Here is a 26,057-nt window from a genome sequence, read left to right as displayed (position 1 = left end):
TTATTGGTATCATTGGAGTTTCCAGAAGAAGTTCCCTTCCTAGATAGCTCCTCCAAAGAAAGCACCAAGTGCTGACAGAACAATCCGGATTCCAGCTTGCAACTCAAGCTCGGGTACACAGTATCTATCAAGGTTAGTGAGGCCCCGGAGTCTTGCAAGAATTGCAACTTACGTATCTCCAGCCAGTTCCAAAAACCCAGCCCAGAAAATCCAATCGGCACAGAAAGTAAACATTCCCAGGATGACGCACACGCACATGAGATACTTTATGTGACGGTGTTGAGAGGGCCTAAACGACGGAAAAAGACCCGTGCAATACACAATCAAGACGAGGAGGGCGACGCAGCTGCTTCCGAGGTGGTAGAGAGCAGCACCGTGCATCATCCTCGCCGCCGTGGGAACTTGAGGGTAGTTTGAGTCAGTGGGTAAATACCCGTTGCTGAAAGCAAAGTAGCCGATCTTGCCTAGGTAGGACAAGAGAGGGAGTTGGATGAGGAGCTCGGCGATCAAGGCGCTTGCTGCTGCTGAACCGTGGTCCACTTGGGAGACCAAGCCTTTCTTAACTGCGTTTTCCTGTATGTTGGAACGGAATGTTAGTCTCATATTAGGTAACCAAGAAACCTTTAACGGGATACTATCAAGAGATTGTGAACCTACATCTTGACCTTCATGGATTTGCCTAGTCTGTCCTCGTATTAACAACCACGTCCTTTACTATCCTGGCCAATGGCCTCTTTCAAAGCCGTGACTGGCAGCAAGGGCTTGTCTAATCGCATGTCCACGTACCTGTTCATGTCTCCTGTGGAGTAGCTGAATACAGAATACGATGAGAAGACAAAAGAAGGACATCCTTGGAAGGGTAAGCTGTAGGAAGAAGAGCGAGTGTCGAGGATAATCGCTGTCGCGGTCCTCGTGCTGTACTATAATGGCAACGTTGATGGCCGCCGCAGCCAGTGAGAGTCCAAGTGGGAAGACCCACGTCCATCGCCAAGCTCGGCTGTCTGGGTGTCCGAGCCAGTTGCAGGTGATCCATCTTGCGATGCGGCGGTGGCCGACGAGGAGGCATAGGGCGCTGATGATGGCGGCGGTGACGGCGTAGGTGCCGAGGACTCGAGCCTTGGAAGGACATTGCCCCGTGGTGGAGGTCAGTGTGTACTCCCACGGGATGTATTGATCCATGCTGAATTGAATCAGAGAGCAGTGTTGGTGATGAGTGGAGAGGAAACTAGGTTCGAGGCAGGGGGGAGAAGCGTGACTGGGCTTTCCCTTATATGCCAATTAATGAGCACAATTTGGGCTGAGGCTGAGTCTACGGATATATCGAAGGCCGCATGGGGCAGAGGCCAGCCTCATCTTACTTGCATCAGAGGCCTACGTACTATCGAGTAGCCAAGCTGGGGTTATTTGCACATTGAGGGACTTTGTCACTCATATTGGGATGGCTTAGGGGTTCTGAAGGGTGGCACAGCCCTTTTTCAAGCCACACGGGCAAGCCAGAGTGCTAGCACATTTAAATCAGGCTGTGAAGGCCAAGGCAAGCCAAGGGAGAGAGCCTTGGATCCCTGAGTCAGCTCAAGTTGCTGAATAATGGCGACTTGCTCTAGATGTGCATTCGTTTGTCACGGTGGCGGCCGAGCTACGCAGCATTGGCTAGAATAGGCCATGTTACTCGACCGGCATAACTGTGGCTGCATATACGGCTCTTGGAGAACGGGATCGATGGCCTGCCTCGTCGGCCGGTTCGCACAGGTTTGGGCACAGCCCGGTGGAGTTGCTCGAGTCTTGTATGGTCTTGTATTGGCTGGCCAAGCCAAAGGTCTCTTTTCAGAATGCGGATAAGCCTGAGAGCTGAGACTGTGGAAATTGCAAGTAGCTCAGCCTGCTTGCGCACACCACACCGGCCGAGTCACTCGGAGAGCCTGATTTATCAGCCCCCAAAAGAGGACCAATAAGGACACTTGCATAAGCCACAGTTATCAGCTGGTTAGTGGAAGTGATATGCAGGTTGTCGGTAGTTGTCTCTGGTGCCTGACAGACGTTTGTTGAAACTCTGCCTTAGCCAGGTCAGGGGCAAGGAGAAATCTCAACCCGCATACGAAAGCTAACACGGTCTGCAATTTTCTTGACAAGGTCACCGAGAAGTAGCCTTATTTATGAATTTATTCTTGTCCTTTAGAGACAAGGCTTTAGGAAGCCGGCGATTGGTGATGGTGCTATCGGTCGTTGCTGTAAGAAACCCCAGGAGCTAAATCTTTCTGGCTTAATCAAGTCCGTATGCCTTTTGACTGAAATCTAGCCCTGAACCCAAGCGACACAAGTTTAACACCAATATGCTAAATGGTATTCAGTGAAACTAAGTCGTATTGAAAGCTGAGATAGCTTGAGTCTATAAAAGTGCAAATGAAAGAGTGTCTATATACTTGTTCCATCATGATGGACCGAACTTTGTTCACGGTAAGACCGCGAGAGAACGAAGTGCGGTCCTCTCGGTCCACCCACGCTCGTGCTTTTACCAAAGCGTATGTTTCCCACTCTGCTGGTCGTCACCGCCCGGTCTCTTGGGTTGCGGCCTAGGTCGTGACATGTAGATTAATCGAGGTATCGTTGTTTGAGAGAGCCATTAACTTCTCTTCCACCTGAATGATTCTTCCTGGATGATATACGTTGAACATAGCCGCTGCCAGAAGCATCAAGGTCGCGTCGAAGACATAAAGATATACTTCGGTGGCTAGCAGTGGTCCATCACTACCCATGACATACTCAGCGACTCTAAAGACAGATCGAACCATAATTAAGACGCTGGTGCCATAGAGAACCCGGATAAACCGTCTCCAAGGAACCTTGGTAGAGTAACAGACATTCGTGGGAGAAGCATTGATCCGGTAGTGGAAGACGCAGATGACAACAATGAAGACCCCAAAGAATGCGATCTGAATGCAGAGACCTGCAATGATGATGTTCTCGCCGAGCTTGAGGTCACTCAATGACTTGGCCCGGGCAAGGATGGCACCACCTTGAACTTGGTTAACCTAGTCCTCTCAATCCAAGTTTTAGGGAACACTAACCGGCGCCTTGGGTTAAAAAAGACAGAACGTCGCCCAAGACGAAGATTTTAGTTAGCCAGTTCGCTCTGATCGGAGATAGACGTTCGGCCTCGAGAAGTCTAACCAAGCGACCTAGGACCATGTAAATGGAGGCGGCGAGGAGGGCGGGCCCAAGAAGAAGGGTCAGACTTTGGATCGTAAACGACCTAGTGGTCCAGTCCGGAGACTCTGTCGCAGATAAAGCTCGACCTATATATCCGACGATTTCAACTAACAAGACGGTCAAATTTAGCAGTCCAAGGTTCAATTGTGGAAACTTACAGACGCAGCCAGCAAGGAAGGGTATGAAATACCAGGCCCGCGATCTGATGAGTTGATAGAGGTGAAGAAGAGACGTTATGCTGAAAAGACTGATGAAAATAACGGCGGCCGGGAGGGAAGGATCGTAATGATAAAAGACAAACTCTCCTGGTTCCTCGTTGGAGCTCATGATGTCGTAAGATTTCAAGCTTGGTTCTCAAAGTCCGTGTCTGTCTACGCGTGTGATGGGTAAAATGAGGCCATGAAGCTCAGCGGCCGACTTCTTTTATACGTATAATGTGCATCCTATTAATAGGGACATTGATGTTTATCGCATTAGTTGATCCCTATTCGGCCCTCGGGATCTTGGTGTCCCCGGGGCACTAACCAAGACTTGGCACGAAATTAGGTTTCAAGTAGGATTTATCTCGGATTCCTCGCCCCACGTCCCTGGCTTTCCCCTTCAAAATCCATCTGACCACCCAAACTGTCAATACCCAGCTCCGCCTTCGCACTCTGACATCTCGTTCTCCGGACAACCAAACACTGCACCGTCGTTTCAATGGCGAGGATTGGGCACAAGAAGTCGCGTAATGGCTGTTCCCGCTGCAAGCAGAGGAAGGTCAAGGTTCGTATGCCTGGCGTGGTGCCCGAACCCGAATGGCTGACACCCCAGCAGTGTGACGAGAGACGTCCATGTGGTGCCTGCGCTAAGCGGCACCTCTCATGCAGCTTGGTTTCTTCGCCTCCTTCTGGCTCTGCTTCAGGAGATGACCAAGTCAATCCGAACCCGAAATCAGAAGTCAAGGTGCCTGATAAGGGCATCTCCATCGCCCCGAAAGCCGAGCAGCCGTCTAGTTGGACGCAGGACCTGGGACTGATGAGCCACTACTCGTCCATCACTTCAGCTACTCTCCCTGGAGCTAACCGCCACGTATGGCAGATCGAGATTCCCAGTGTGGCGGTCGCCTATCCTTTCCTCATGCATCAGATTCTTGCCGTCTCGGCGTTCCACCTCGCAAGCTTGAACCCATCTCAAGGCCCAGCACATTTATCCAGAGCGTTTCAACATCAGCATCATGCAATATGCGGCATCAGAGCAGAGGTCTCGGCTGTTACTGCAAGGAACTGCCATGCTCTCTTCGCCGCCTCGTCTCTACTGTTTATCGGAGCTTTCGCTGCGTGTTCTCCGGCGAGGGGCAGAAACCTACGGCAAGAAGTGGACGACATGCTGTGCGTTTTTATTCATGTTCGGGGCGTTAGAAGTATCCTAAATTCGTTCAATGCGGCCATTCGAGATGGAATATTGGGAGACTTCATGGAATGTAATTCACATACGGGAGGGGTAGGTCTACTCACATCACTTCTACAAAGGCTTCCTCGCATCACAGAAGACTTTGACAAGAACAAGATGGACCCTATGGTCAAAGCTCAGGCAGAGGAAGCAATATTCGCGTTGGGAGAGAGTGTCGGGAGGGCTTCGGCCGCGTCTCCCGAGCTAAACGTCGCCATCATCTGGCCCATGACCCTCAAGGACGGGTTCCTGGATCTGATCCGTGCCCGCCACCCAGCCGCTCTGGTGGTAGTTGCGCATTACTGTACGGTACTCGATGCTGTGGGCTCCAAGTTTTGGTTTCTGGAAAATTGGGGGCGCCGCCTGCTCACCGCCATCGTAGAGGCTCTTGGGCCTTGTTGGCACGAGTCAGTCAGATGGCCGATGGACTGCGTTAAATATGGTGTAACTTCAATCTCTTGACTAGGAACAAGATATCATCAACCGGTCCCATTATATGATTCCGCAATCTCGGCACGCAGAATTGCGTTTGAAGCAAGGATGACGACGATTAATGATACTGGATGTATTGAAAGCGACCAATTAGACACGCGCTTGAATCCGAACCCGAACTTTAGTCTCGGACTTCGCATCCACCCCTGTAATCCGACGCAGCCTTCTTCAATCCGAGGAGTTGCTGGTCAACGTGCCTACGCTCAGTAGGTTCAATAAAGCCTGTTTCTCCCTTTACATTTGTGCCATGCAGCTTCGTCAGTCCATCTTTTCTTTTCATAGCCTAACCTTGTTTCGGCAAACATGCAAGCTTGGCAGTACACGACCATCAAGGACACTCTTGAGAGCTCTCTCACTCTCAATGAGAAAGCCACCCCGCCAGACGCACAATCACTACCCCGGGGCCATGTCCTGGTTCAAGTCATTACCGCGGCTGTCAATCCTGTCGAATACAAGCTGCCAGAAGCTCCTCTGTACGGAAAGTTCATGCTGCAACCACCTGCCAGCCCGGGCCTCGACTTCTGCGGTCGTATCAAGGCCATAAATGACACGGATGACTCACTCAAGGAAGGCCAACTTGTGTTTGGCGCCTTGAGTATTACATCGAAATTCCCCAAGTTTGGTACTCTCAGCCAAGTCATCGTCGCGCCCGTTTCCCAGCTCACGGTTCTCCCTGCCGGTGTCGCACCTGATGATGCGGCAACGGTGGGCACGGCCGGCATGACAGCATATCAGTCTCTGCCACAGGATCTGATCGGACCTGGAACCAACATCTTCATCAACGGCGGCAGTGGAGGAGTGGGCTCCTTCACGGTCCAGTTTGCCAAGGCTCTCGGTGCCACTGTCACGACGACCTGCTCCACGGCAAATGTAAAGCTCTGTCGCGACCTCGGGGCCGACGAGGTCATTGACTATCGTAAGCTCAATGTCATTAGCGAGTTGAAGAAGAAGGGGCAGATTTTCGACCTCGCTATCGATAACGTGGGCACACCAGCTGGTATGTACGAGCAAAGCCAGCACTTTTTGAAGCCCGACGGTACATTTGTCCAGGTTGCCATGCAGCAATCCCTGCCTGGAATGCTTCGCAGGAGCCTGTTGCCATCGTTCTTGGGCGGCGGCAAGAGACAATATCGTCTTGTGAGGGTAAACATCAACCGAAAAGATTTGCAGCAAGCCGGCCAGTGGATGGCTGAAGGCAAGGTCCGCGCGGTCATCGATCACAAGTTAGAGTGGAAAGAGGCTCCAAAAGCGTACGAAAAGCTCAGGCTCGGACGAACAGTGGGAAAGATTGTTGTTCATGTTGGTCATGCCTAGAATACGCGTGAATGGGAACACTGAGGGACGTTGTATAAATCAATGTGCTTTAATATTGAATCTGGCTAATTCTTGCTGCGTGTACCATAGAGACAATTCACCGTATTATAGTCACAAGTCCGATCACACACTGGTCCTACTACATGAGCACACAACACGAGTTCTGTTTCTTTGCTTGTTCTGCGTCCAGTCGATTAGCATCCAGAACCGAATTCTAGAAATGGATCTTTCTCTCTGTTGCGCAGGGGAGGCTACGGTGATCAGAAAGGAAAAGGGGAGACGTACGGTAGAACATCTTGCTCTGGGCACTCAAGCCGCCACTTTTGGCGACAAGATCGTCGATCTTCTCCCCGCGTTGCAGTACGCTTTCAATCGTCTTGTGAAGGATGATCTTGGTCTCGTCCAACTCCTTTTGGATCTTCAAGATGCTGTCGGGTTGCTGCGGATCCTGATACTTGGAAAGGTAATCCTTCAATTCTGGAAAGGCCAAGGTAGGCTCGCCAGTAGTCCAGATAGACCGGGGATGCTTAGAGAGGAATTCGTCCACTCTGGGTGCGCGAGTTAGTTTAAACGGTTGGTACCGTGTTGAGGTTGGAGATGGTTCTCAACATACACTCTGGAAAGCAGCTGGTGTGCGACCAAGGTAGGATACTGGTGGTCGGAGATTATGCTTGTCGAGCGGAAGGCCGTCAGTCAGTACTACAAAACCAGACAAGAGGTGTAGCAACAAGTGATCTGTGTTTGGATTTGAGAACTAGGAGACACTCACATGCCGCAGATGCCCTCGCTGCTTCCAAAGGCATGCGAAACGAGATCATGCTCTTCCACATCCAGACGCTGTCCCGGTCGGGTCCGCTCTGCCACTGTCTTGGAAAAGAGAGTCATGAGTTCGCCATAGCTATCGAAGGCAACGGATACCAGCGAGTCAGTGAAAGATCTGCCTGAATCTGGGGAGGGGTACCTATTTTTCGTGAAACGCGAGTACGACGATAGCTCCATTTCGCTGACCAGTTCAACGGCTGGTTTGTCCTGATTGCGGACGATCTAGAGAAACAGGTGGTTAGGGGCCAATTCCAATGGTGACAGCTTGTACGTGTGATTTATCTTACGCCGATATAAAATAGTTTCATAGTTTGAAGAAACTGGGAAATATCTACAAGGGGCTGGAATTTACGTGGCAGTAGATCTGGTCGGGGCAGCGTAAGAGTAGACAGGAAGTGGAGGAGATAATAAGAGGGAGTAGCAGCTTAAATATGTCTCGGGGAATAGGAGACTCACGTGCTCATAACACGCTAATAAAAGAAGAGAGTTATACATAGGCCTTAGTTAAAGGGTATAATTATATTAAGTATTGATTATTAGTACTACTAGTTAGGAATATATAATAATACTCTTAACTAAATGCTATAATACGATTAAATTTTAGTAATACTATTATTACCTCCTTCTTTATACCCGCTCAATCAGGCGCTTCCACCACTTCTGCTTCTTTGGAGAGTCCTTCTCTGAGTTGTCTCCCAGTGGCTTAAACATGCCCTCCTCTCGTGGCGGGTAGAGCAGGGCGAGCATTCTTTTGTCTCCCTCCGACAGGACGACGTTGCCCGCGGCCGTTGCCTTGCTGTGGAGCTCATCGCCCTCTCGGATGAGGTAGTGTATGATAGACTTTGAATCATAGGGCTCCAAAGTCTTGCCTTCGGGTGAGTGGGGGGCATAGGCATGTTGAACCATTTTCCGAGTCCACCCAGTTCTGTATTGAAGAAGAGTCATGTCCCACTTCTTCCCGCAATTCGGGTGCTGATGCTCGTGAAAAAGGCCAAGAGCATGTCTGAACTCGTGTAGGACGAGGTGCTGAAGGTTGAGTCGTCCATCTTGGTCGTTGAAGCGCTTTGGAGTCTCAAGGTCCAGCTTCATGGTCGGTTTGCTGCTCCAGCGAACTGACTTGGCAGCTGTTCCTGAATAACAGAGGGACTTGTTTGAGAATTTGATCCGGATGTCGGCCTCACCGGACTTGTCCCCCCGGTAGAAGTTGAACTTGATGCTCATAGGCAGGGAGTTGAAGTGCTCTTCCACAATCGACCGCACAAGCTCCCTGTTGTCCCAGCTCCCGTTGAGGAACCGGACATTCAGTCAGTGCTTCTCGATAGGCCACAGCAGTCTGTTCTCGGCCAGACCGCACATTGGGGCGTCTGGCATCTTGTCTCCGCTCTATATGGGTTGTTGTTGGTTGAGTGATGTGATGGTGGTGGTGTCCGTGTTAACTTGGGCTCAGGTCAAGCTGGCAATCATTCTGTCGTTGATGTTGTAGGTTTAAGAAAAGAAGTTTAAGAAGGGTTTCGTAGCTTATATATCTCCTAATTTTAGCATCAAAAAGTTTTCGTTCTTTTTTATGCTTCGTTCGTAAATTGACACCTTCCTTGGGTACCGAGAACCTTGCTTGCTTGAGAACTTTACGTGAATGATAACTTTACGTGGCTGAGACCATTGCTTGGTTGCCGAGAAGAGTGTCAACTCAAGCCATCATTGTGGAATCTGATATGTTCGTTACTCTCGTTATTCACATTGCACACAGCCAAGTTGATTTAGGTTAAGAATAAGGTGCAAAATTAATTGTTCCGCTTACCTGCCCAGCGAATCGTTATTTGCAACGCTACCAAGAAGCCACCACAAACAGCATACCCTCCAGCACGTACCAACGAGAGTCATGACACCAGGGGCCCCAGGTGACTTGAAGCGAGCGAGAGCGACTAGGATAGCAAAAAAGAAGGCGGAAACCGCAAAAATAGAGCTGACAAGAGTGGGATTCGAACCCACGCCTCTTGCGAGACTGCGAATCGTTGCTAGTTCTTGTGGAACCTGAACACAGCGCCTTAGACCGCTCGGCCATCTTGCCTTGTGATTGGATGAGAGCTGGAGAAGCACAATGGGAATAAGAGTGGGAAGACTGGGAAGAGGGGGCAGTGTTGTTTTGCTGTGGACTTGGATGGTATCTGTGGCGAGGATCCGGGAGTGGAAGGGCAAGTCGGTGTGCAAATCACAGTGTTGATGGACTGTCACGAGCAAGAGGAGGGAACGACGGGAGAGATGGCTTGTGTTTGAAGAAAGAAACAAATTCCAGACGTCTAGCAATCTCTTGAAGGAATCCGACTCTTAGACCTCAGAACTGCTTGAGTTGCTCTAGGGTGGGTTGACAGTGAATGTAGACAAACAAATCTTCGGCAGCATTATTATGCTTTGGCAGTAGAGACTATGGGTCTTATTCTTTTTCCGTTTACAAAATTTCAAGCAAATGTCTAGGCTACAGAAAAATTCATTCCCTTTCATCCCCTTTCTTATCACTCTTGCAGCATCTAATAATCCCATTACTCTCTCACGACCGTTGCACATCCTTCACGAGGTCTTGTCTAAACGAGAGTCTAGGTTAAGCTCCACGTTCCCGCTCTTCGGCCCGTCCCTCATTGGTCACTCTATTTCGAGGCGTTACCAAAAAAGGAAAGTCTATGGAACCTCAACAACGGGTCACAACCGTGAAATCTCTGCTCCCAACCACCCAATTGACCAACCAACCCAACGGCAAGCACCCACACCATCTCATGAGGGTTCCGTCTCTTCTCCACTCATTCACTGGTCAACATAGTGCCCAAATTCTTCGCTGGAATCCAACAACCAGTAAGGTGAGATGGCCGAGCGGTCTAAGGCGCTGTGTTCAGGTTCCACAAGAACTAGCAACGATTCGCAGTCTAGAAATAGGCGTGGGTTCGAATCCCACTCTCATCATCACTTTTTGCCTCTGTGACCGTTGAATTGGTTTAGTGTGGTTTTTTTTTTTTGCCGGAGGGTTGGATGCTCGGTGCTTGGATCCAGCGCGGACCGAAGACTGGGTAATCAAGGCACTCTCTCTTCGGCAAATACCGCCTTCATTTTTTGATAGCAAACGACAACAACAACGCTTGGAAAAGCTATTAGTCGATTTCTACTACGATACCCCTGAAATCTCAAACTATATATAGCTTATGCTTGTGAACGGTACAGTCTGTGTTGGAATCTCTGACTGTCGGCCTCCGGAGGGTTCCCGGAATGTAAATTCCGCAAAAGTGGGTCCCCGCACCGGAGCATCCTCGTCCTCGACGAGATTCGACTCGGTCCCTTCCACTCACCTGATCCCCATCATTATTTGCTGGTTCCTCATTCTATCAAGATGGCTGATGCGGTGCATGTTGGTCGAAGATCAGCCCCCCTGTCCTCCAATCCCCGGCAGAATTCGGCCGTTCCCGGCAAATCCGGAGCTCGGGGCCGATACGCAGCAAAGGCTTGCCAAGAGTGTCGCCGTCGCCGTGCAAAGGTGGATCTGTGCGATTGTGCCATGTTCTAGCATGTTATGCTGACTGGTGGCTAGTGTGATGGCCAAAAGCCGGCATGCTCACGATGCTCAGGTCGCCAACTGCAATGCGTCTACGCCACAGAGGACGACGGCCGTGGAATGGCCCCCAAGGCGTACGTTCGACAGCTACAAGCTAGAATTCAGATTCTTGAGGAGATTCTACGCATGCACTCCATTGATATCGATGCTTCCGCGGCCCAGCTGATGCAGCGGAACGTTGTTCCACAGAGCTCTATAGCCGATATTTCAGTGACTGCACTTGATCAATTGTGTGACGCTGTTGAGGGGGCATTGGCTCTTGATGAATCAATGAACTTTGATCAAGACGGTGAGGCACGGTATTTTGGTACTACAAGTGGTCGTCTTGAATTTCGGGCTTATGATGGTGTGTTCTTTGTTCATCCCTATTCTACTTGCCCCTTGTTTAGAGCTAAGGATGCCCCAGAGGCACAAGATCTTTCGCCCCGAGAGCACTCTTCACCGCTCACAGACTTGCATGAACCGGCATTTGGTGACCAAGTAATTGTTGACCAAGAAGTTGAGGCTCACCTCCTGGACCTTTACTTTATTTGGGACAATCCCTGGTTCCAGGTTGTCGATGAGGCCCTTTTCCGCGATAGTAAGAGCAATAGGGGACGATATTATAGCCCGCTGTTGCTACACTGCATACTTGCCTGCGGCTCTCGATACTCGGATCGTGTCGAAGCACGCTCGGATCCCGATGATGCAAACACGGCTGGTCGCCCTTTTCTCGACACGATCGAGGCCCTTCTTCATGATGAACTGAAGCGACCGAATATCACGACGATTCAATCACTCGCTATACTAAGTATTGTGTACTTTGTGAGCGCCCACACTCCGTTGTCTGTGGTTCATTCTGACACCGGCAGGGTTCCGGACAAGATGCTGCTGGATGGCTGTACTCGGGCATGGCGAATAGACTCGTCTTTGACATGGGTCTTCATCTTGACCCAGACTCTCTGGCTAGCTCAGTTCGTATGACTATGGAAGAAGCAGGGCTTCGGAGGCAATTATACTGGGCATTGTATGCTGTGGACAAGACGTCTGCCGGCTACACAGGACGGGTCTGCTCCATGTTGGTGAGATCCCCTCAATCAAACCATACGAGCCCCTGTTCTGACAATGACGGCGGACTGAAGGATTTTCAAGGGGCTGTTAAACTACCAGAGATACCAAAACATGCCCAGCAAAGCGACCCTCGCCACACACTTTACTCAGTCAGCCCGAACATATCGGTCGGCCTGCATAACTCCTGGATCAAACTGAGCCAGATCATGGAAAGGGTCCTCTCGAGTCTGTAAGCTGCTATGACCCTAGGGAAACTGACCGGCGGCTGAAAACTACAGATATGCTCCAAAGAAGCTGCCGCCCGGTGACCAACAGCGGAACTTCTTCGACTCTATCCTTCTTGAGTTGAAGAGCTGGTTATATGGCCTATGCACAAAGCTCAAGCCCATCCAAGGTGGAATCCCCAACAAGTTCCCACAGGCCTACACCATCTGCATGGTGTATCATACCGTTGTTATTCTTCTCGCAAGGCCGTATATCCAGCGCCTCAAGTCTTCCAGCCCGCCCCAACCACCTTTGCAACAGGCTGACACCCGAGCACAAAAGGCGGTGTCCATTTATCTCGAGGCTGCGAGGAGTATATCTTCCCTTGGGGACCAATATCGCCAAGTATTTGGCAGTTTTCGAAAAAGTCCACTGGTGGCAACATACGCAAACCTTTCAGCGGCGCTGGCCCTACTTGACCCAGTGTGTCATAGCAGAGAGAGTCGTGGACCCAGTGAAGCGGATGAGGATAGGATCAAGTCTTGTCTACAAACACTGAATGAGCTATCGATTGCATGGAGGCCCCCTGCAAAATATCATTGCAGTGTTGTGAAAATTATGCACAGGCGGATGGGGAGCAAGCGAAGGGAGGGTACAGCATTGGATTCTGTTGTAAAACAAACGGACCTTGATCATGAACCCAACGGCCAGATAGTAGAGCATGATGCTGGACCTGACCAAGCAATAGGGGATCTGGACTTGTCTTTCTGGATGTCAACAGCGGAGGGCAGCTCGAGCAGGCTCCAAGAACCGCCAGATACTCTGCCATTAACAGAAGCTGATGTTAGCACTCAATTGTGGAGTGATATGCCATGGGAGCATTTTGTATGGAACTGGCAAGGGAGAAACTATATATAAGGATATAGGGCGGCCATTAAAGTCAGCCACTAATTAGGATAACCCCGGCTAGATCTTATATATATAAGGCCTCCTAAAATCTCTATAGCTAAGCTATTATAGAAGGCTTAGTAAATTAAAGTCTTATATAAAATAAAAACTTATCTTTAATTTATAATTTTATTTTAATTTAATTATTAAGACTTATTATTTTATAATTTTATAATTTCTTTTTAATAAATAATTAATATAAAATTAAAATTAAAAAAAATTAGAAAAAATTATAATATTTTTTAAAATAATTATTTATTTTATAACTTATTATAAAAAATATTTTTAAAGCTTTTTTATTAAATTTTTTTTAATTAAAAGAATTTTAAAAAATTAATTTAAGAGCTTAAAAAAAGATGCGGGCAGGTACAACGCACATCGCCAAGGAGGGTTTCTTTCCGGCATTTATGGCAGCATTCCAAGAGTCCATAATCAAAACGAATATCTGAGGAGGCTTTAGGGGAGTGGGTCTCGTGCCTCTGAACCCAGACAGCGTAACATCTAGGCTCGATTTGAAGCTACCCGCACCTTGGGTTTCTAAGACGCCAAATAACCTGGTAGAGGGGAGTTTGCAGTCTAAATTCCTAAAGAATCGGATCTCTCGACACTAAGGAAGCTCTCTGACGTGGATTCTGCATGCTGTCGACCAGTTTGTTAAAGGGACCCAAGGAATCATGCATCAGATCGCATTGTTGAGGTTGGAAAACCAGATCCTTCGACAGGAGAATGAGACACTTAGTCGACGCCGGCGTACCAAGAAAAAACGTCTTCGAGAAGGAGGAAGCCTCACTCTAGGTCAGGGATAGGATTTGGAGGGTCAGAACGAGGTAGATGTGCAGTTAGAAGAAGAACGTCGTCGAAATGGTCGTCGGAAGCGGAGGCCAGAAACGAAGGAACGGCGGTGTGGCGTTTGCGGCAAGACAGGGCATAACGCACGAAGATGTTAGATAGAAGTAGCAGTGTCTCAAGAACAGAGTTCCAACCGATTTGAGCCGATTTAGAGAATAGCGAGGGTGTGATCAAGTGCCTCATTCGCTTATCTGTCCCACTCGCTTACCGTAGGAACTCGAGAAATTGGTTAATCCAATTACAGCTGCAGGTGCCTTTCAAATATCCTCCTTACTTCCAGACCAGCCATTGGCTGATGTAGAATCTCAGTACCCACTTTGCCAAGAGGGTCAATTTCTCGAGTTTCTAAATATCACAGACACATTTTTTTTTTGTTAGATGTGGAAACTATCATTAGCCTGTGTCAGTCAGTCTAATTGGTCGACTCTGGGGGGCATAGATGCAACTCGTGCGTGGCCAAAACCGACATCTGCTTAAGATAGCCCCTCTCTACTGGGCATTCCACGAAGACACTTCTCCCTCATTAGAGGCGAAAGCAGCTGTTATCGAAGAGGCAACCCGGGCTCCTCTGGTTCCAGAGGATATACAAAACGTATACTCGGCCCACTCCTTCGAACGTCGATAACGCGAGGGGGCAAACGAACACACGAAGGACCCTCAAGATCCAGGATCGTTCCATCCTCCAATTCCCTCACACTCCTACCATGACGGGGGGACAGAACAGGGACCAGTCATTCTATGACTTTCTCATAGAAGATCCAGAGGTACACAAGTTGGCGGTGAAGCTGTCTTCTTTGCGCGATGTGAGTTTGAGGTAGGAGGTCGTGTTCCACGACACGGGCGCTAGAGCGTCCAAGATATTGCTGTCAATGCTTCAGGTTGTTGTGACCAGCAACTAAAGCATGGCGGCGCCGTACACCAGGCCAGTGGCTGAACGTGGAATCCGCCTCTGTCTTGTCTCTGCCTTGTGTCTCCCGAGTCATGACTCGAGTGGTTCGTCATGACATCTCCCATGACATCTACTCGTTCTCCATGAGAGGTGCCGGGAGGGAGCCAATTTGGGGAATCACTTCGCAGAAGCTGTGGCAAAGACGCTCAGGAGAAGAAACTAAGCAGACCGAGCCGCGATAGAATGGAAGACCATAGACTCAAGCAAGAGAGAAGAGTCGGAAGACACAGCAACACGAAACCTGAAAAAAATTAAGAAGAAGAGTCTAACTTTTGTCGTTTTCGTTGGACCAGATGATGGCGCCGGGGTCACCTGGTCATGTTCAATAACATCAACAGCCCATTTCGCCGCCAAATCGAACCAGCCGCGATCCGCCGCCACGGTCAGACTCGACCGAGATCGAAACCCACCAGCAAGCACATCACCTGGTACTCGGGATGCAACTACTGGAATAGCCACGTGCTGAATCACGCGGGCAGCTTCAGCCTGACTCACACGGTCCTCCGACCCCTATAGATCACGGAGTTCATTCAACTCACGGAACTCACGGCGTTCATAGAGCTCATCCAAGGCGGAGCCCAGGGATCTTGCCAGTTGTGAGCTTCGCAAACCAACTCCCACCTGCCGAGGCAGGCCCAATGTGGATAGATTGGGGCTTATATGGCGTTGATCATCCAAATTTCCAGCTCGATCCGACGCCTTTCGACTCTAAAGACCCAGGGACCATGATTTCCTGCCGTCGATGACACAATTGGACATCACAGCCGTCCCCCGCATGCGCCGACAGACCCAGCTTTCGCGTACGGAAGCGAGCTCGTCTCATAGTCTAACTTACACTCACCTCGAGGCCACGACGATAGTGGCATTCCTGGCCATTGGACTGACACTCTGAACTATGGAGCCAGCACTCCAAAAGTAACGACGCCGGCTGGAAGGGTCACGGATAATCCTTGGGCTGAGTTAGATAGGCCTCACGAAGACAACAACCCAACACCCGCCTCACGACCAAAGAGAGCCCCTCAATCCCGAGGACAAAAGAACGAGGCTCGCAAGACACCTGGGGCTTCTCAAGGCGGCAGAAGTAGTGCCGATGATAGCACGCCTTCGGTGTCTGACGCGGCGAGTCCCAGCTCTACGTCACGGAACAGCCGCGCGAGCATCAGTCCAAAGTCTATGTCCATGGCGACCATGGCATCGACAATATCGAGTCATCAGAGCAGGCTTTGCGGTGCCTCTCGAAGATCCAAAAACAGCCGAGACAAACCCAATGACACTCCAAAGAGCGCCGGACTCGAGCATCCCATAGCCTCGTCGAAAAGCGATACCGCAACCGCCTTGACGCTCAATTCGAATCCCTTCTCAATGTTTTGCCAGAGCAAGCTCGACACGGCGGCAACGGTAACGACGATGATAATGAATTTGATGGCGCAAACGATGTGGACCGTCACGTGAGCAGGGGCGAGGTGCTCGAAATGGCTCGCAAGCATATACAAGCGCTAGAACTCGAGCGCAATCAACTCGAGCGCGACAACCTTGAACTTCAAAGCAGACTTCAGTAACTCAAAGAATTTGCCTCCGATGGTGTGGTATCCTCGCCAGACAAAGAAAAGCCGCCCAATTTTAATGTCAATACAGACTAGGAGAAAGTCGACGACGGCCTTGATCAGGGTTGGAGATCGATTAAGAGGTCGATTTGATTGATTCGATTAACCGATTCGATTTCAAGATTGACGATACCTCCTCAACGCCGCCGCCTTCTGAGCTGTCAACCAGTTCAGCCTCCACGGCTTATGCACCCAGCAGGGTTCCGGATTATGACACTTGGACGGCTGATAACTTCGGGCGGTTCCCCGGATTCACGATACGTCATGACTCTTCTGGAGAGCGGACATGGTGGTGACAACTTGGGATCCAGGATGAAGGACAACAGGTCTCAGTCACACAAGAATTGTCGCAGGTACTGATGGGCCATGAGAATCAAATGAGCGCTTGATTTTCTATCTAAAGGAGTGACAAGAGTCGGTCTCTTATACCTGTGTTCAGTCTGCCGATCCCATAGGCAGCAGGCTGTTGCCTGACGCCAATGATGGTGTAGCGTTCACGCTGACCGTGAAGCTATTCACGATGGTAGTGATTGTTGCCCTTGACAAGACTGTATGGATTTGCACAGACTTGCGTATTGTGATGCAACTCGCACGAACCGTTTGGTGGCCCGAGTTTAGGAAAGAGGAAGCGGAAGGAAGAACCTTTCGTTCCGAAAGGCATCTCGTGACTGTCATCATCATTTCCGACTTGTTGGCTCCCTTCTTCAGGTGTTGCGATGTACACGGAGGGGCGCGGCGGTTGAAAGAATCGTATCATTAGAGAACAAGCTTTCGAGTATGATATGATGGCCCCCAGGTTCAAAACGCCGACTTGACGTCACAGCCAATTCTACGATTGACAGTGCTGAAGGGGGGAATCGGCCAATGGTCCTGAGGAAAGTTTAAATCATCCAAACTCCAAGTCCTGGCTCTAGACCGCCGTTGGACGGGCAGCCCCGCATCTTAGGTGGTGTCATCCAGATGTGCTTTGGATCAGATCACTTTGTTTCAGCATTAAGATCAAGGTTGACCTTCATCCAAGAGATTACGAATTTCTGGCACGGTATGATTCGTTTTGGACGTCATCATGGATCACCTTTCTCCGTTAAGCTGCCAAATCGGGGGATTGACGCTGCGAAACCCGACTGTTGCCGTAAGCGCCTCTCTGGTTATGCTAATCACCATAAACTGCTCCTTTCCTTTAATTGCCCACCTTCATGAATGATTTAACGCAACACACACCATTCATTTGCAAAGTATCTACCAAGATCAAACCTCAAGATGAACGACACAGAATCCGATGGACCCTTGGTCCGCAACTTTGCACATCTGTCTCGCGGCGATGTGGGGTTAGTTGGCGGGAAGAATGCTTCACTGGGCGAAATGATCCAAGCCCTAGGAACAGAAGGCATAGCAGTTCCGCCTGGATTCGCAACGACCTCGAAGGCATATTGGCACTTTGTAGAATCCAATTGCATCCGCGGCAAGATGGAAGCCCTGATCAACGAATGGCAGATGGGAAATCAGAGCTTGGCCGAGACGGGCCACGCAGTGCGCTCCCTGTTCCTCCGCCACGGCTCCTGGCCGGCTGACGCGGCCTCTGCCATCAGGGCTAGCTATCGTGAGCTTTCAGCAAGATTTGGAATTGAGAACCTCAGCGTTGCCGTACGATCCAGCGCAACGGCCGAGGACCTACTTGACGCCAGCTTTGCCGGCCAGCAAGAGACATATCTCAATGTCTCGGGTGAGCGGGCCCTTCTGAATGCCTGCAGACGCTGCTATGCCTCCCTCTTCACCGACCGGGCCATCAGCTATCGCCAGGCCAAGGGCTTTGATCACATGAGCATCGCGCTCTCAGTCGGCATTCAGGTCATGGTCCGGTCTGACCTGGGCGGCTCGGGTGTCATGTTCTCTATTGACACGGAGAGCGGCTTTGATCAAATCGTGCTAATCAACGCCTCGTGGGGCCTTGGCGAGAATGTTGTCCAGGGCATAGCCAACCCCGACGAGTATCAGGTATTTAAGCCGCCGCTCTCGGATACCAGCCTAACGCCCATCGTGGGTAAGAGATTGGGCGATAAGGCGATCAAGATGGTCTATGGCGACGGCAACGTTGGTACACGCAACGTTCCCACCTCCAAGGCAGAGCAAGCCGCATACGTCTTGAGCGACAAGGAAATCCTTCAGCTGGCACGCTGGGCCTGCACCATCGAAAAGCACTACGGCTGTCCTATGGACATAGAATGGGCCAAAGATGGCGTCGGTGGCAAGTTGTTTATAGTACAAGCCAGACCAGAGACGGTGCACTCGCGCCAGGACGTCGCTATCTTCAAGACCTACACTGTCGAAAAGAAGGGACGCGTGTTGACCACTGGCCTTTCGGTCGGCGACAAGGCCATCTCAGGGCGGGTCTGTCTCGTGTCTTCGGTCAAAGATATCCACCAGTTCGTTAACGGCTCGATCCTGGTGACGGAGGCAACAGACCCTGACTGGGTGCCAGTTATGAAGCGTGCCGCCGCCATCATCACCGACCATGGCGGGCGCGCCTCGCATGCCGCCATCGTCAGCCGCGAACTGGGGATCCCTGCCATTGTCGGAACCGGCAATGCTACATACGTACTGCACAGCGGCCAGGATATCACCGCCTCGTGCGCCGAGGGCGATACAGGCCTAGTGTACGAGGGCATCTCGGATGTTATAGCCCACACGGTCGATCTGGCGGGACTGCCGCAGGTTCGCACTAAAATTATGCTTAATCTTGCGAATCCTGCTGCCGCCTACCGCTGGTGGCGCCTCCCCGCTGATGGTATCGGCCTGGCACGCATGGAGTTCATCATGAGCAATGCAATTCAGGTTCATCCCCTGGCCCTGATTTACTTCGATCGGGTGAAGGACCTGGATGTCAGGCGAGAAATTACGCGACTGACGGCTGGCTACGACTATAAGCCTGACTATTTTGTTGACAAATTGTCTCGCGGTCTTGCGGCCCTCTGTGCCACTGTCTACCCAAAGCCAACTATCATCCGCATGAGCGACTTTAAGACCAACGAGTATGCCGGGCTTATCGGGGGGGCGCCGTTTGAGATCAAAGAGGAAAACCCTATAATAGGCATCCGCGGCGCCTCACGCTATTACTCAGCGCTATATAAAGAAGGCTTCGCCCTCGAGTGCCGTGCTATCAAGCGACTGCGGGAAGAGATAGGCCTGCGCAATGCCATTGTCATGGTTCCTTTCTGTCGGACCATTAGTGAGGCCAAGAAGGTCCTGGATATAATGGCTGAGAATGGGCTCCGGCGTGGCGAAAACGGCCTACAGGTCTACATCATGTGCGAGATACCGTCCAACGTGATTCTCGCTGCCAGCTTCACCGACCATTTTGATGGCTTCTCTATTGGGTCTAATGATCTTACCCAGTTGACGCTCGGCGTGGACCGCGACTCTGGCGAGCTGGCACCTTTGTTTGACGAGCAGGACGAGGCCGTTAAGTGGATGATTGCCCGCGTCATTTCTGTCGCTCGCGAAAAGGGATGTAAGATTGGCCTCTGTGGTCAAGCGCCGAGCAACTATCCCAAATTTGCTAAGTTTCTGGTAGAAGTAGGTATTCATTCTATATCAGTTAGCCCGGATAGCTTTGTTGCTGTAAAGAAGCACGTTCTGGCTGCTGAGCGACTCTGAGTGTCAGGCTCGTGGACGAGGGCAAGTGCCTCTAAGTGGGATAATTATGCCGGGTTTACACAGTCACTACTATGAAATAGCTTGAATGGATTGTTATGTAATTATCGTTAAGTAACAGAATTTAGCAAATCAAAGTCTATATTATTGAATCTTCTTTTCGTTCCCATGTTACAGCTGAGATAATATTAATGCAACTATGGACATTAAGAGCTTGCGTCCGTCACAAGTTGTGAACTAGCGTTGGCTAAATAACATCCACACATCTCTGCGGTTCGTTCCTTACATGCCTTCATCGGGCTCAGACACACGACCTGTACACAGTTTACCGCAGGAGTCATATTGAGCCAAACCTCTGCCTTGCTATATCTAAGCGCCTGGCTTGGCCATGCCCCGAATTTTCTTCATTCCCTGGGACTTTTGCAGTGGCCATCCCGCCACAGCCATTCTTCGGCCAGCTCTCTGCGATGGCTTGTATATCAGAGCTATTCGGCCGTTGCAAAATGGATTCTTCGTTATAGCTCTGTGGCACGAGGGAATCCTAGTTTGAAATTATTAATCTTATCATCTTCCGTTATATACTACTAGGAGTCGGACCTTGCCTTCTAGGCCGCTCGCGATGCCTGCTGATTCTGACCTCCGACTGAATTGCCTGCAGTCGCGCTTCTTCATACCAGGCGCTTAGTGTCTTGCCTTGGTATGTCAGGTCTTCATCCTTGATAAATGTGCTAGTGACATAATAGTAGTATGAACTTTCGAGCTTGGATGACATTTTGATGCAGGATTTGCTGGTGTTTGTTGTTCTAGGCGTGTTGTCAGAAAAGCATTTTGAAGTTCATAGGTGGAAGCGTGTGGGGTGAGGAGGCGGCTTCAGGAGTTCCAAAATGATTTCGCCTCATTAATCCACGGCCACCTGATGTCCGGTCTAATATTAAGTGAACAAGCCCCAAAGGCCAAGGTATTTGATTGTAAGTGTGGTTTTTTCTGGGGGGGAGGGGGGTTCTTTGGCCGGTAACGACAAAAATCTGTTTTTAAAAAAAAAATGCATCAGTCTTGTCGGGTCTCACTAGGACACCCACTCATGTAAACGAGGCAGGCTGGAAGTCGGTGACAACCGACCACGGTGGCTGGAAACCGAACTGGAGTCGAGACCCTGAGTCATGGCACGCGAGCTCCAACTGTTGCCCTGCCCCGCCTCGCCTGGGTGCCGACCCAAGTGTGTTACATTACACGGTCACATTGGTGGCTGAGGTGCTGTTTATTCCAGTGCCCATGCAGGCTGTCTGACATAAAATAAGTCGATGATCTGTTAGCGATCAAACATTGCTTCCCACAACATGTTACATCAGATGGGAATTTAGGCCTTACAGTTCGAGGTAAATGGCAGCGTAGTGGCTAATGAATGACCCGCGAAACCACCATGGTGTGATATCACTATTTAGTGCGCACCCGCCAATAACATGACCAACCATCCATCCATCTGGCCATCAGATCATGCTGGTGGGACATCTTTTCGCCAATTGCCAAGGTATTCTTTAGCAGCTTCCTGTGTGATCGATCGGCTTGGGGTGGCAAGACATCAACGGACGAAACAAATCATTCAGAAACTTTCGAATTTCCTGGCTCTTTGGAGGTGTACGATGGATCGAGATCAATGAATGCGGTTTCCAACTCGGTGCGGCTTCGATGATCTGACATGGAGGGAACCTCAACATGATTCTGTGTTTGATGGTGACCCTCCCTTTCTACACCCCTTGGCAAGGCTGTTACACTTGGAAGTAGCCATCCACTGCCAAAATTTTACGGCTACAAAAGCTAATTTAGCGACCCTTTAAGTCGCTTTCTGCATTGCGATTCTGGTACCCGTTAAGCCCTAGATTCGCCTCCTTTGCGAGAGCTATAGGTCTGGCTAAACTCTATCAATCTCTTTTATCCCGGCCATAAATGACAATGCTCCCGCTGCGAGACCCTCTCCTATACCAACCTTGGGCCCCATATCCGCCTATTGAGTCTCATACAATCGGTCCTTTTCCCTCTCGTCCCGTGCAGATACGGCGTCGAATCATTGTAGTCTATACTCTCCATTTGCGCCATTAACGACGATCTCACTCGCGGGATATTAGTCATTTATCAAAGTCTAATATCTGACACGTTATTACGGGAATTTTTACATCTCGTTGTCCCATCGACCCCCAGCTTCCTCGGTCCCTGAACGTCTCGACCTGCACATACACTCGGCCCCACGGGCACGGGTACAATCTTCCACGCGATAACCCCCTAGCCGTCAACCATACCCAGCCATGGCGGCCGCTATCTCGTCGATCCCGCCGCTCCGATCCCCAACTCCATTTCGGGATTGGACCGTGGTCGGGACTTCGACTATCTCTCGTCCCGATTTGGCTTTTCCTGGCGGCAATAAAGAACACATTACTGAAATCCGCGAGGAGCAACCAAAGCCCCTACAAGACATTATTGAAATCGCCAGTTGCATCTTGCGACATAGAACGCCACCATCAAGCCCCAGTTACAATAAGAGGAAGCAGGAAGACGGTTGCCAAACTATCCGTTCCAACTTCAACACAGGCGTCTTGAGCAACAGAGTCAGGGTGGCCGAAAGCAAGATAGAGCTGCCCCACCTTAGATCTGCAACCGAACCCTATGGCGCCGTCTTCAAGCATGACACCAATTCTCCGAGAGAGCTAAGGAAATACACTGAAGGCAAGAGGATTGGGCTTGACGTCCCCAGCGTCCGCAGAAAGTCGAACGAACGGATTCGACCAATTCTGCGTCCGCTCAGTCATTGTCGGTCGTCAAGCGCGCCTACACTTTCCAAATCTGTTCAGTTCGACTCAGACTTGGAACATGTTCGCTATTTTTATCAAGCTGACCGTCCCTTCGCCGTGAGTGAAGATACATCACCTGTCGCTGGCTGCGATGAAACCGATATATTCCCACCTCCATATAATGAGTGCCTAAAAATGGGAGCACTGTCTTATGAATGGGAGCTACTCACGCCCAACTTCCCTCGCCATACTACTGCTCGTAAAGCCATGCCCGTCAGGCTTGAGAGGGTATATCTTTCTGATGACCAAACAGCCATATTGGGTTCCGTTATCGTGGCCAACTTGGCTTTCGAAAAGTCAGTCATCTGCCGTTTTACATTGGATTTCTGGAAGACTATTTCGGAGACCACAGCTCCGTACTGTGATGGGGCTGATCTCGATGAGATGCCCGGATATGATCGATTTGTATTCTCGATACCGCTGGTTGATACTGTTGACCTCGAGGCACAGCCTTTATTCTTTTGTATTCGCTATGTTACTAACGGGCAGGAGTACTGGGATAATAATTCCTGCACCAACTTTCAAGTTGACTTTAGAAAGAGACACCTTTGCTAGGGTAATGAAGGGCGATTATGGCCGGCTTTTGTTCAGATAGTCAATGGGTGCCCCGACGAGAGGGAAAAAAAAAGTCTGGAAATCTCACTGTATCTAATCTGATCTGCGCCCGTGCTTCGACTCCGGTATGCCTACATGCACTATGCCTCGATAGAGTTGTGATGCTCGCCCCCAACCCCCCCCCCAAAAAAAAAAAAAAAGAGAGAGAGAGAGATATCATGCATTTTGCGCTGGCGTGACTACTATCACGTTATGGATACAATTTGTGTACCTTAGGCAAACGGGACTAGCAAAAACCCCGACTGTCCAGCTGAGGTAGGGGACAAGAACCCAATTGGCTTTGTAGGAGGGTGTGTGCCATTTGATAACTAAAGGATATCTCTTTGATGGCCAATACTGCAACCCGGCACATGCGATGTCTGTGGAAGCTTATCTCATGTCTTAAGTGAAGGTCTAGAACAGTCACAAGCCCGGGATCCCCCGTTCTGTCAGATCATGATCATACGAAATTGGTTTCCCCAAGACCGACCTCGTGCCCTTATGATAAACACAGTACAAGCTTGTGGGGCGATCAGGGCCCAGTCCGTTGCGGATAACGGAGCAACCGGAACTTTTGAAGATCATGGCGCTAGCTCGATTCTCTGAACCTATGTAAGCCTGGCAAGAAGGCTCAAAGCTTGAATGTTGCGCCCATGTAGGTGGCACAAACTTAGACTTGCTGATCCAATGAGCAGGCTTGCGATGAACACCGCGAATCTTATTGCCCCTTCCCCAACAGGGCTAAAATTTCACCTCATTGGCGCCTTGCTCGCAAGGAATCCATCATGCAAAGTGTCAATCGTACGACCAAAGTGGGGAAGACACAGTCACCCTACGTAACCCATGTCAGCGGTATTCTGAAGCCCCAGGCTAAAGGAGCCATTGTAGCTTGTAGGGAAAGGCATTGTTGTAAGAGGACAGCTTTGAGTGGCATTTAACAACACATTTGAACTACCAGTGTCAGATTGCCATGGCCCTATGGCCTCGACCTCGTTTAACACAGCTCTTAGTCACGTGGTAGGTGCTGCATTTTGGTCCAGGTCGACGATCTGATTTAATCTTGCGAAGGCTGATGCAACCCCAAAGTCCCAGGAATGGGCTGATTGAGGCTTATTCCAGGTTGTGTGATCCCCGTGTTAGAACTCTATAAAATAACTAGCTACAAACTCACGCTTCCCTATCCCACCTCGCCTACGTACTTCGCATCATGCCCCTCACATTGCCTTGATTACTCTCGTATTTGGTTTAACCACTCCAACGGACCTAAAGCAACCTGGTCTCGTAACAATCACTCTTCGGTTAATTCATGGCCATTACTTTCGGCAGAAGCCGCAATTTTATACGGCATTATTATGGGGCACTGGTAATACAATATCAGTTCCTGTCAATTGGATCCCACCTTCTCACTCGACCACTCGCGAACAGAGTCATCCATGGATTACTATTTCTATCCATATTCGAATATGAGTCAGCACTTACCAGTTAACGCCCTACCCAAAACGACTTCCGCAAGTCTATCTCCAAACGAGCTGATCTTCCCTTCCCCCTGGCCCCCAATAATAACTTCGCCCAGCACTTGGTGCTCCCCGAGTGATCCATTACGCCCAAATCAAGATGTCGACGCCGAGCTCTCGACAGAAGCAACTGGCGATTTTCCGCTGCCAACAGACGTAGGCTTTGATCTCGATCATTCGGCGATCTCAGGAATTTTTGATAACCTCGCCTACCTTCCCGCAACACTGCCAGTTGTCAACACGAGCCAACGGCCTGTCGGGCAGTTCGGAAACCCAGAACGGCCACAAACAAGTACCACAAGGCCCATCAAGAAAAAAACGGGGGATGCCCCTAAGCAAAAGAAAACAAAACGAGAAACTAAGACTGAGCTCGAAGCTGGGAAAAAAGGTCGACGGCAGGCTATACGAAAGGATCGAAAACAATCTCAAACCCCTCAAGAACTTCGCGCCATGGAACGGAGCAGAATTGCGGCGTCTAAGTGCCGGCGTCGCAAACTCGAACTAGCATCAGCGTTGGCCGCTCGGGAACAAGCCTTGGAAGACCGCAACCACAACCTTGCCTCTTACATAGGTCACTTGAAAACGGAGATCGAGTTTATGAAGGCACAGCTTTTCAAACATACAGACTGCAACTGTATTTTGATTAAGGAGTACATTGCGAATGAGGCAAAGAAGTACGTGGATAAGTTGATATCCCCTCGTCCAACATCCTACGTTAGCTTGGATTTAATAAGCCCTTGCATTGACTCTGGGATCTCACCTCCAAGTCTATAACTAGCATATTCAAATGATTATGATAACCGAAGGTAAAGCGCAAATATTACATAGGTAAAGATAACTGTAACGCCGGAAAGGGGCCATTTCCGCATCTGTGACAATCTGTGCAAGTATCCTAGATCTCTAAGCCCCTTGTCATATCCTGCATTCAAAGAAACCCTGTTGTCAATGATGGCAAACATGATCGCCGCAAGGGCATTCTCAGCTGTCCAC

General features: G+C 50.0%; 5 protein-coding genes and 1 pseudogene across 6 annotated transcripts, besides 1 other annotated feature; 3 read left to right on the top strand and 3 right to left on the bottom strand.

Annotated features, from left to right (window-relative positions):
- Window positions 1-39: 39 nt before the first annotated feature.
- NCS57_01218100 (uncharacterized protein) lies at window positions 40-1,179 on the bottom strand (the record flags this gene model as incomplete). Its single annotated transcript, XM_053061859.1, has 4 exons — window positions 40-124; window positions 173-573; window positions 658-684; window positions 787-1,179. 4 exons carry the CDS (start codon window positions 1,177-1,179, stop codon window positions 40-42), a joined length of 906 nt encoding a protein of 301 aa, XP_052908387.1.
- Window positions 1,180-2,570: 1,391 nt separating this feature from the next.
- Window positions 2,571-3,534, bottom strand: NCS57_01218000 (uncharacterized protein; the record flags this gene model as incomplete). Its single annotated transcript, XM_053061858.1, has 3 exons — window positions 2,571-3,013; window positions 3,066-3,314; window positions 3,366-3,534. 3 exons carry the CDS (start codon window positions 3,532-3,534, stop codon window positions 2,571-2,573), a joined length of 861 nt encoding a protein of 286 aa, XP_052908386.1.
- Window positions 3,535-4,755: 1,221 nt separating this feature from the next.
- On the top strand, window positions 4,756-6,444 carry NCS57_01217900 (PKS-ER domain-containing protein; the record flags this gene model as incomplete). Its single annotated transcript, XM_053061857.1, has 2 exons — window positions 4,756-4,947; window positions 5,413-6,444. 2 exons carry the CDS (start codon window positions 4,756-4,758, stop codon window positions 6,442-6,444), a joined length of 1,224 nt encoding a protein of 407 aa, XP_052908385.1.
- Window positions 6,445-6,583: 139 nt separating this feature from the next.
- NCS57_01217800 (uncharacterized protein) lies at window positions 6,584-7,329 on the bottom strand (the record flags this gene model as incomplete). Its single annotated transcript, XM_053061856.1, has 3 exons — window positions 6,584-6,624; window positions 6,730-6,992; window positions 7,214-7,329. The coding sequence occupies 3 exons, from the start codon at window positions 7,327-7,329 to the stop codon at window positions 6,584-6,586; spliced, it is 420 nt and encodes a 139-aa protein (XP_052908384.1).
- Window positions 7,330-10,639: 3,310 nt separating this feature from the next.
- Window positions 10,640-12,985, top strand: NCS57_01217700 (annotated as a pseudogene). Its single transcript has 5 exons — window positions 10,640-10,657; window positions 10,838-11,207; window positions 11,268-11,665; window positions 11,713-12,140; window positions 12,190-12,985.
- Window positions 10,640-12,985: a sequence feature.
- Window positions 12,986-17,686: 4,701 nt separating this feature from the next.
- On the top strand, window positions 17,687-20,119 carry NCS57_01217600 (Pyruvate, water dikinase; the record flags this gene model as incomplete). The annotated part of the gene is made up of 1 exon (XM_053061855.1): window positions 17,687-20,119. Exon 1 carries the CDS (start codon window positions 17,726-17,728, stop codon window positions 20,117-20,119), a length of 2,394 nt encoding a protein of 797 aa, XP_052908383.1. The 5' UTR covers window positions 17,687-17,725.
- Between the last annotated feature and the right edge of the window lie 5,938 nt (window positions 20,120-26,057).

Source organism: Fusarium keratoplasticum, chromosome 10 (assembly GCF_025433545.1).
Source record: "Fusarium keratoplasticum isolate Fu6.1 chromosome 10, whole genome shotgun sequence".
In the NCBI taxonomy this organism is placed as follows: domain Eukaryota; kingdom Fungi; phylum Ascomycota; class Sordariomycetes; order Hypocreales; family Nectriaceae; genus Fusarium; species Fusarium keratoplasticum.
Note: the sequence above shows the minus strand (reverse complement) of the source record. Positions and strands in the feature narration are given on the sequence as shown.